The 11,404-nt window shown below is 33.4% G+C and overlaps 1 protein-coding gene across 2 annotated transcripts; it reads right to left on the bottom strand.

Annotated features, from left to right (window-relative positions):
- Positions 1-883: 883 nt before the first annotated feature.
- LOC111369477 (UDP-glycosyltransferase TURAN-like) lies at positions 884-2,626 on the bottom strand. Of its 2 annotated transcripts, XM_022990995.1 has the most exons (5): positions 2,365-2,625; positions 1,699-1,732; positions 1,449-1,504; positions 1,230-1,370; positions 884-1,093 (listed from the first exon to the last, which is right to left on the bottom strand). In XM_022990995.1, the coding sequence occupies exons 1-5, from the start codon at positions 2,365-2,367 to the stop codon at positions 1,067-1,069; spliced, it is 261 nt and encodes an 86-aa protein (XP_022846763.1). In that variant the 5' UTR covers positions 2,368-2,625; the 3' UTR covers positions 884-1,066. The 2 variants fall into 2 exon arrangements, with proteins under 2 accessions (XP_022846763.1, XP_022846762.1); XM_022990994.1 differs by having other exon boundaries at positions 884-1,370; positions 2,365-2,626.
- Between the last annotated feature and the right edge of the window lie 8,778 nt (positions 2,627-11,404).

Here is an 11,404-nt window from a genome sequence, read left to right as displayed (position 1 = left end):
ACATGTAATATTTTTTAAAACTTCTCCCTTTTTTTTTTTTTTTTTTTTTGGTGGGGGGAGGGGTGCATGTAGCATTGCCCTTAGAAGTATGCATTAGCACTCATTCAATAAATCTTTAATTCCTAAATCGAGCTGAGTGCTGGATATCGTCTTCCCAAAAATTTTGGGGTTATTCTTTTCGTACTTCAATTTTGTAATTTTGAGTTTTGTATTTTAAGTGCCTATTTTGAAATTACTGAAAACATGTTCTCGTTGTCAGTCTAGAAAATTGTTTCTCAAAGCATAAGACTAGAAAATGCGTTTACTTTGACATTTTGAGAATATTTTTTTATAATATTTTATTCAAAAATCTGATTATTCAATAAAATTTAATAGTTTAATGTTAATATAGTATTAAAGATAGCATTAGTTGAACTTTATAGAATTATTTCATGTTAACCGTTGGATTTTATTTTTATTTTAAACTAGTAACCAACTTCAATTTTTGTTCCAATTTGACCATTATGCACGTCTCCATGATTAAAGCTTATTATTCGTCCATATCTCACGAATTGTTTGAAGTTCTTAAAATCAATTCCATTTGTAGTTATTTTTCGTTTCCATCGCTACGCAAGTAATGAAAAATATACAACAATGAGTGACAAATTCCACCTCATTTTGAATCGAGACGATAGTTTTTAATCGTGCATAAATACAAAATGGCCAAATCAAAATCCAATAACATGAAAATGTTCGTGAAATGTAAAACTTGTCTTGATTAAAACTTCAGGCTTACAAATTACTTCAAAAGTATATAATCCTTTTGAGGCAAATAACACATTTGATGCTATTATACTCACAATCAAGTATCATATCCAAGAAAATAACATCCCCTCTATTCCAATTTTTTTTTTATGGGAACATCCCCTCTATTCTAATGCAAAAAATGGTGTGCAAAACATGACGTGGCTCCATAACTTGTGCTTTCCATTCACAAACTGGTTGTGCAAATTTGATTTTCTCAACTAAATTGTAAATTCCTCTGCAACTCCAATCGAAAGAAGCAATACATACATAGATGATTTCTCTAAAATGGCAGTGTGAGGGCATGAACCTAACCAAAAAGTTTCACAAAATTCAGCATTAGCATAAAACTAAAGCCAATCATATGACAGTGAGTTAACAAAAAATTATGATCCCATTAGATGTCACTTTTCTAATGACTGAATGAGCACAAGTTTGAAGCTCACCTGGACTATAAAGACATTAGGAGATGGTATCTTCATGCAAATATACCAAAGCAGCAAAAAAAATTGAACAATTGGCTTGAGCATAAGCATTAAGGGACGAAGTATCTTTGGCAGATTTCGAACACTAGTTGGCCATTGCGGCTATCCAAAACAAAATAGAGTTATTCTTAATGTCTTGAGAATTTTAAGTACAATCAGTCCAGCAGTGAGTAATCATACCATTTTGTGAATACGAATAGATGAATTCTCTAAAACGGCAGTGTGAGGGTCTAAACCTAACCAAAAATGATAAAACTTCCCATTAAAGGAAACACGTAAGAACTAATGATTCATTTTCTTTACTCAATGAATTATTTGATCAAATGACACAATATGAGTAGAAATTACAAGCTCATACAAAAGAACCTAGAGAATTTGACTAACGAATAAGAGTTACTTTTCACTCAGCCATAATAAGATACAAGCATACCTCCATATGCAACAATATCAACCTCTAGAAAGGCCTACAAGAGAAATTAGAAGTTCAAAATAAACAACTGTGAAAAGAAAAAACAAAAAACCAGGAATCAGATAATGTTTCCACCAGAGAAATCTTTTGTTCGATACAAATCTCTTTGTTCATTAGAAACGAATGATAATGATGTTCTTCCAATAATTTCAACCCTAATTGTACTCATCAAGATTATTCTTCTAACTCTTGCACAAAATTTCATTCCAACAAGATTTTATCCAAATTTTTTGTTATTCCAGTGGCATACAACGTGAACTTTTTATCAATAAGCATACGCAAATATATAATCGAGTATGTCAGGTCACTGGAGATTAAGTAGCACCAGAAATTAAACAAGAGAAGTCAATTTATAGTAACTAGGTAAATTCGTTCTTATGCAAAAATAAAGTCAACAAAAAGTTAAATAGCAACTAATCCGATCATATTGAAAGAAAAGGAAGTTAGTCATGAGTGACCCTACCAATCTTCAAATTCAAAACTCTAAAAAGCACACAAGCACACAAAACTCTAAAACGCACACAAATCTTTAAATTCAAAACTCTAAAATGCACATAAAACTCTAAAACGCTCCCACACTGTATCAGATTCAGCAGCAAATTTGAATCCCAATTCTAGAAAAATCGCCATTCGTGATCCCCAATTGACCTAGTTTGATTTCTTCAAATTTCGACGTCGTCATGTCAACCCATGGTGGCGGACCACATAGGTCGACGACGTCTACCTCTACTGCACCTTGCCCAACAACATGCCCGACCCAATTTTGCTCAGAACAGGTGGAGGGAATGGGTGTGAGAGAGAGATATGCGGTGACGGAGAGAAATGGATATGAGAGTGTTTCCTGTGTTTTGAAAAAATGCCGGGTTTTTGCTAGAAAACTCTCAAAACGTATTTTTAGAGGTTTTGAGTTTTGTGTACAATTTTTTTTTCCAAAATTCATTTTTGAAAATGGGAAGGAGAACGCGTTTTCACCCTTTTGAAAAATCGAAAATAGAAAACGGCTTGAAAACAATCCTTATTCTCTCTTTGATATAAGAACAACACTAAATGGTAACGGTGCATGTTTGCAACCCAATTTTCTTCAAAGTTTCCTTTCTCATGTCCCCAAGAAGCAAAATCATTTGCTTTTCAAATACAAGCTTAGGGATGGAAATTCAGCTTGCCGGCTCGAGACGCTCGTGGATCTGCCCAAAAAAGTCTAAGCTCTCCTTGCTCGAGGCACGGGCTCACAGGCCATTAAAAAAAAAGGAAAAGCGGTAAAAAGGCAACAATTTTTTAGGGAAAAAATTGAGTCTGCCCAACTCGAAAAGGATCGAGCCTAAATTTTTGCTTGACTCCACTCAAGGGCTAAAAAAAAACTCACACCAATTTACTCAAGCCAAACCCAAGCCTCGAGTTTCGGCTCGGCTCGACTCATTGACATCCCTATACAAGCCCAACATAAAATCTCTTCAATGGCTTTGGTTTGGATCCTAATTTAGCAGGAGAAAGATCCCAATATACATCACTTTTATGTAAATCTGCTTCTAATTTCTTTGACCCTTTCTTTAAAGAAAACTACCAAGGTTTAATATCTATCCTATAGGGACAAAAATTGGTGCTATCATCCATCCCTCCCAACGCTAAGACCATTTTCAATGGTCTACACTAAATTTGGTATAATTTAGTGTAACATCTCTAATGGTTACAACATATTTTCTACCAATGGGGCAAACTATTGCAAATGGTTTTACACTAAGAGTGTGTTTAATTGTCTTCATGGATAGAATAAGAATGGTCTAGAACATATTTGCATGGAAATTATTAATTTATGTGTTTGATTAGTTTAATTTTTAACCTACAAAATATTATACTTGTCCTTTTTATTAGTGAGTAGATGAAAAAAAGGGGGGGAGAGAGAAAATATGTATGAATTATCCAAAAAATAAAAACCTACCCCTCATTAAGGAAAATTTTTATTTTTTTTAAGGAAAATATAGCCACGTGACAAACATTTGAAAATATTTTTCAAGGAAAAAAATGTTAACCAAACACCTTAAAAGTAAGAACTTGGGGCGAAAAAAAAAAAAGAAAAAAAAAGAACATTTTCCATAAAAAAAATAAATAAAAAAATTAAAGCCAATCAAACACACCTTAAATTTTACACCAAATTTTATTTTGAATTATTTTATATCAAATTTTACAAATTATGTTATTACGAAAATTGTAAAATTAGAAATTATATTTAGTGAACTTTGGCCTTTATTAATAAATTGAAAAAAAAAATAAACATAGTGCCGAAAATTATAAAAATTACATTGAACGCACAAGGAAAATTATATGTAACGAAAATGATAACTCATTTTGTCATTTATTTATCGAAACTAGTATATTCATCCTACATATGATCAATTAATTCATTTCGAAGTAGAAAGTGCACTGTTACATCCTTAATTTGACTATGTCGAGCAAGAAATTCTTGAAATTAGATATTTTCATCTACAACCATCTCGACTTTCGAAGTTGGCTCTTTCATCGAATGTTTAATTCATGCATTAACATACGTTCATTCTCGATTATCATATTGTGCATAATAATGCAAGGTAAGACACGTTTGTCCCATATGCATGCTAGTCTACATACAATGAAGAAATGTGATTGCAGAATGTCAAATGCACGTTCCACACCTTTTCTACATCCTTCTTGTTTCATAGCAAATAATTTCTTTTGGGATCATGTGGATCATGAATTGTTTGAACAAAAACAACCGCTAAATAATAACCCATGTTATATTCTTTTCCTTGTTTAACATAATGAGTGGAAGTAGAAATGCGAATTATCGCTCTTGTTCTGCATCAATAGATTCAATCTCATTTGTAAACGTTACTTCACTTTCACTTTATAATGAAGATGAAGTAGAAGATAAAATATATATGAGATGGACCTCCAATATTAAAATTCATGCTCGATGATGAATTGAATTGAATAAGGGGTTTACATTTATAGAGAGATAATCTCATTATCCTCTATATGAATATGTATTATTCAATCTCAACCATTGAATGGAAAAGACCTTTCTGAGTATTAAATTTTTGTTTTAGTTAAATATAGTATTGTACTTTGTTGGATTTTTTGATACCCAATAATTCGGGCGATGATTTAAAATAGTTGTCGGATTATTTATCGACACCATGGACTTGGCTTGGTTCGGAGATGAACTACACTTTTGGATGGCTCGGGTTTGGGTTGGATGATTATTTGGTTAGTTGGACCATTTAGTGATTAATATAGAGTTGGAAATTGGCCCATTAGTTTATGTTATATGGCAGCCCATTTAGAGGTCTCTTGGCCCATATTTGGTGACCTAAACTAATCTATATATATGTATCTATCTCCTAGCCGTTTTGTGGGTGTGTGTTGTAACAATGGAGAGGAGAGTTGAGAGAAGAGAGGCGGCCGAGAGAGAGGGAAGCCATATGAGGTTGTGAGTGAGATTCAACCATTTTGATATCTCCTTCTTTCTCTCCATACCTTTGTGGATTGCTAACATCACCACCCTTCTCCTTTGTGGGGTTAGAGAGAAAGAGAGCAATCCAAAGTGAAGGCAAAAGTCTTGGGTCGAGTTGAGGTAAATTGGTGTTCATTTGATTATTTTCTGAACCCAGAATCAAGATTTATCGAGGGATTTTCACGACATACTTTAATTTATTTTTAATATATGTACGTTGTTCCTGTGCTAATTTATTAATTATTAAATTTGTAACTTTAGATTCTTTAATGAACAATTTTAATTTATTGTTAATATAATTATTACTTACTAAGAGATTAAAATTTAAAATAAATGTCAAATAAAAATAACTATCATATTAAAATAATTATGAATCAATTAAAATTTATTAATACTGAAGTATTAAATAAGGACATAGATGGTTGAAATAATTTATATAAATTGTGAACAAGCGTGGCAATGGAGGAGACTTTATACCAAATTAGTGTTTTAAACCAAATTATCCATTCAACATGGATAATAAATTTTTAATTTCAAACTCTCTTGTGTAATATGATTAAAATAGATAATTTATTTCTAAGATGATTTTATGATATTTGTTTCTCGGTTTCTCAGCTCATTAGAAGTACAAAAATGATACTTGTACAAGGGTAGTGTACATGGAATTTTACAAGTGTTGAGATGGCAATACCTAATTGACTTTACCCAAAATCCAATGAAATGTTGACACATTATATTCTGTAAAACTTTCTGTAAATTTTTCTTGTACGTGTAACATTGCTCTTAGAAGTATGCATAAGCACTCATTCAATAAATCTATAATTCCAAAATTGAGCCTAAGTGTTGGATATCGTCTTTCCAAAAATTTATTCTATCTTTGATATAAAAACAGCATTGAATTGTAATGGGGCAGGGACGCAACCCAAATTTCTTCAAAGCTTCCTTCCTCATGCCCCAAGAAGCAGAATCATTTGCTTCTCAAATATAAGTCCAACATAAAATCTCTTCAATTGCTCTGGTCTGAATTCGAATTTAGCAGGAGAAAGATCCCAATATACAACAACTTTACATATATCTGCTTCTAAATTCTTTAACATTTTCCTCTTAGAAAACAACCAAGGTTTAATATCTATCTTATAGAGGCAAAAATTGGTGCTATCATCAATTCCAACCTTAAGACCATCTTCAATGGTTTACACCAAATTTGGCGTAATTTGGGGTAACCTCTCTAGTAGTTACAACAAATTTTATACTAATGGTGTAGACCATTGCAAATGGTTTGAGACTAAGAGTGTGTTTGACTGTAAGTATGAAACTTGCATGGAAAGAGAATAAATTTTAGATAATTGAATTGCCTAGAATATATTTGCATGGAAATTATTAATATATGCGTTTGACATGTTTAATTTTTAACATACAAAATGTTATACTTGCCCATCTTTTACTGGTGGGGAAAGGGGTGAGAGAGAGATTGTATAAATTGCCTAGAAAATAAAAACCTACCCCCTCATTAAGGAAAGTGATTTTCTTATTTTTAAGAAAAAATATAACCATGTGACAAACTTTTGAAAATATTTTCCATGAAAAAAATGTTAATGAAACACCTTAAAAGTAACAACTTGGTGAGAAAAGAACATTTTCTAAAATAATAATAATTATTATAATAATAACCAATCAGACACATCTTATATTTTACATCAAATTTTATTTTGAATTATTTTATACCAAATTTATTTTACAAATTATATTATTACAAAAATTGTTAAATTAGAAATTATGTTTAATGAACTAAAATATTGCCTTTATTAATAAAATTATAAAAATTATATTGAACGGACAAGGAAAATTGCATATAACAAGAATGATAACTCGTTTTATCATTTATTTATCGAAATTAGTATATTCATGTAATATATGATCAATTAATGCATTTCAAAGTTTAAAGTGTACAGTTACATCCTTGATTTGTATATGTCGAGCAAGAAATTCTTGAAATTGGATATTTTCATCTACAACCGTCTCGACTTTCAAAGTTGGCTCTTCCATTGAATGCTTAGTTCATGTATTAACATAAGTTCATCCTTGATTATCATATTGTGCATAATTATGCAAGCGGTCATTTTATCATGTAAGACACATTTGTCCCATATGCGAGTTGGTCTACATACAATGAAGAATTGTGATTGCAGACCATTGAATGCACGTCCACATCTTTTCTACATCCTTCTTGTTCCATAGCAAATAATTTCTTTTGGGGTCACGTGGATCAGAATTTTTTGAACTAAAGTAGACCATTTTGGATATATACCATCCACTAAATAATAGTCCATGTTATATTCTTTTCCTTGAATAACATATGAGCAAGAAGAGTGATAAGTGCGTTTTTTGTACTTATTTAATGGACAAACATGATCAAATCATGAGAAATATGTTTGAATTGTGGCTTAAATTTGTTTAATTCTTCGATTCTAGGGTATCATGATGGACATGGTGGAATTCACGAGAAAAAGAAGCAAAAATGACCAAAATGAATCAAAATGAAAGTTTAAGGACCAACATGCAAATATCCAAAAGATGAACCAAAGGAGAAATCAAAGATTCGATCGAGCCAAGTACCAATTGGAGGTTAACATTGATAGAGGGAACGAAAAGAAGGAAAAAACAAGGCAAAGAATGCGGAAAATGAAGTTCAAGGACTAAAATCAACTTATGGAAAAAGGGGCATAGGAGCCAACTGAAAGTAAAACCCCACTATGCCTTGTGTGATTCTTTAATTTCTCATAAAACCCCATGCATTCTTACGTATATGCATTTGTGATAGAAATATAGGTTGGTGATACATAAGAATATGTTCAATATTGCTCAAGAGAGTATGTTAGATAGACTTAGGAGCATTGAGTCGTCAATAATCAAATTGTGTTATCATATTGTGAAATTAGGATTTCAAGTGATTGTTACATAGGAATTCGTGATCCTAGTGTTTTCTCATTTTATTGAATACAATCAATTTTGCATTCCAATCATCATTTTGCAATTAATTTCATTTGAGCATATAACTTGCATAATCAAATCATTTAACAAAATTAGGGTTTTCATCAATTAGGGTTTAACTAAATTACGGTTTTTCTCGGAATAAATTCCTATTTTGACAAATTCATTTCGGTTAAGGCTAAGATAGATAGAATTGAACTACTCGATCTCTGTGGGATGATACTCAGAACTTAATATTCTACTTTATTACTTGTTACCGAACCGTACACTTGCAATAATTTTAAGTCGAAAGAATTAATTTCGTGAACAAATTTTTGACACCGTTGCCGAGGACTGAAGTGTCCAATCGGCAGCTAAAGAAAATATTAGAGGTTACAGTGAATTCTTCCAGAAGGGACTAATCTAAAAAGTTAGACGATGCATTGTGGTCATATAGGACAACATTCAAGACACCGATAGACATGTCCTCATTCCGCCTAGTTTTTGGAAAAGTGTGCCACCTCCAACTGAAGATAGAACACTGGGCATATTGGGCTATGAAATAGTTGAACATGGATTTGAAGGCTGCTGATGAAAAGGCTTATTGCAGCTCAATGATTTAAGCATATAAAAACTCGAAGCTCATCAAAGAAAGCACCAAAAAGTGGCATGATCTACATATTCAGAGGTGAGAGTTCGAAGTGGGGCAAAAAGTCCTGTTATATAACTCGGGACTCAAGCTTTTCCCAGAAAAATTAAGATCAATGTGGTCGGGGCCTTACACTATCATTAGAGTTCTGCCATATGGAGTTATAGAGGTCTGCCATGAAACAAAAGGAACATTTACAGTTAATAGACAAAGGTTGAAACAATTCAAGGTCGGGGACTTTTCCAAGCAAAAGTCCACCGTTCAACTCGAAATACCTAATTGAAGCAGAAGTGGAAGAGTTGAGTTATCGACTATAAACTAGCGTTGAATGGGAGACAACTCATTGTATCCTTTTAGTTTAATTCATTTTGCTTTCTACATCAACTTAGGAATTTATCAATTTTACGTTGTGCATCTTTAGTCAATAAGTCATCAATCATCCATGCATGAGGCTGAGCACTATCCACACGAGTCCCTAGTTATTGAGCACGAGTTATGATGGTAAAAGTTGTTGTTGGGTGATTGGGTGTGACATTCGCACATTTCGAGGCGCACAGTTATTTTCCATAAAATCTTCAAGAGAGTGGTTTAAATTCAATTCAAAATTTTGGTTTTGATATCACGTCCATTGGCCATCACATATCCATGTGGGTTGAAATATTTTCAAAAGTATTGGGACAATTGAGAACTCGGATCAAATTTACCATCGAAAACCAGATATTTTGAAGAGATGTGAGTCGAGTAGTGTTTTTAAAAGTCAAAAGTGTCGAAAATTTTTTCATGTTCATTTAATTAAAAAAATAAAATAAATAAAATTTGACGTGTAGTCTATGTGGCCGTATAGATCTGACCCATTACTCCATGCGGTCACAAAGAGGAATAAAAAAAATTAATTTCAGTTTTTAAATTAAAAACAAGCATCACTCACACTCACACTCTCAACTCACATCTCTCTCTCACCCGGCTCTCTATCTCTCTCTCTCTACCCGGCTCTTTCACTCACGGCTCCAACTCTCTCTCAACTCACGCACCCAACACACAAATCCACCCACTCAACACAATCAATTGCATAAATAATCACATTATCAAGCTTTGGAGTGGTTAGGGTACTTGAGCCATCCACATTCACACCAACTTCAAGGTAATATCCAAGCCCTACCTTACAAATTTCAAATTGGGAATTTTGTGCGATATGCTTAAGTATTTGTTGAAGATTGGGTGTTTTGTTATGTGTATCATTGAATTGTGATATTAGGGACTTCTTTATAGACTATCAATAGCCAAAGTTAAGAGAAATTCATTATGCACACAAAGCGTTCGACATATTGCCTAAATGATAAGTTCTAGGGAATTTTGAGAACTTTGCTTTTGTCGTGCATTACAATTGATGTACGTAGCATTTGGGTTAAGAGATGTGCATGAAAGACTTTGGAAAACACAAGACCCTAAACTGCATACACGTAGGCACGACATAGTTAGGTCACGGCACCCTACGTCACCTACTTGGCCCATTCATTTACCTAACCAAACGACATCCGATCAACTTGAAATTTGAGTATGTGCTAGATTACATTGAATACTTCCATGTGCTCAAAGATTTCTTGGGAAAATTTTGATATTTCACGATGATGCTCGGGGTTGAAAGTACACACTCGATCTTAGGTCAGATTTTCATAATGTGCATGTTTGGCCCTAATTTTGTTAGTTTTTCCTATTGGCACAATGTTTCTACTATCTTGAATATCATGTTTTGAATATTGCACACCAATGTGTTATACATGCATGTTGAAGCAAGTTTGGAGGATTTGTGAAATATGTGCCTTATTGATCTCATTCCATTTATCGTGTTTCAACAAAAAGCTTAATGAATGCTATTTTGCAACTTTGCAGGATGCTTCCAAAATGAGCCTCCAAAGGGAAAGAAAAAGCCGGCTCATCATCAGGGACGACACACAACCGAGAGCTCGAAGGGGGCGTACAGAGGTTCTTGAATTCTAACGTTGCGGTACGGTATGAAAACATTGTAAGTCGATGGGCAGTGATTCCAGAATGGCCAGTTAAGTTAGAGGATTTCCTGGGCTATGAATTGGGTACTTTGGTCGACAATTGTGGTTGGGAAAGGATAATTGAGCATCCACACCCTATATATGAAACCTTGGTGGACGAATTCTATGCAAACTTCAATATTGAGATTGACACACCAGGGTCTGAACACCTACATCAGACATGGGTTAGGGAAAAGTAGATAATGTTCTCACCAGAGGTTACACGACTATGATCAGCTAACTTGGGAAAACATATCCCCCGTCCCGACCGTATTCAATTGGAATGAAGTTGCAGAAATCTTATTGGAATGGGAGAATGCATGGCCACTCCACACCACCGAATGGCACCAGATTGAGCTGACACCTTTGATAGCCATCTTGTGGTTATTTATATGCCATAACATCGAGCCAACCTTGCACAGGACCACATTTACAGATGCCACAACCGAATTCATTTATTACTTGGTTCGGGGAAATAAAATTGATCTCACAACTCTATGCTATGATCAGATACAT

This window comes from Olea europaea, chromosome 20 (genome assembly GCF_002742605.1).
Source record: "Olea europaea var. sylvestris chromosome 20, O_europaea_v1, whole genome shotgun sequence".
Classification (NCBI taxonomy): domain Eukaryota; kingdom Viridiplantae; phylum Streptophyta; class Magnoliopsida; order Lamiales; family Oleaceae; genus Olea; species Olea europaea.
This window is presented reverse-complemented; position numbering and strand designations above follow the sequence as displayed.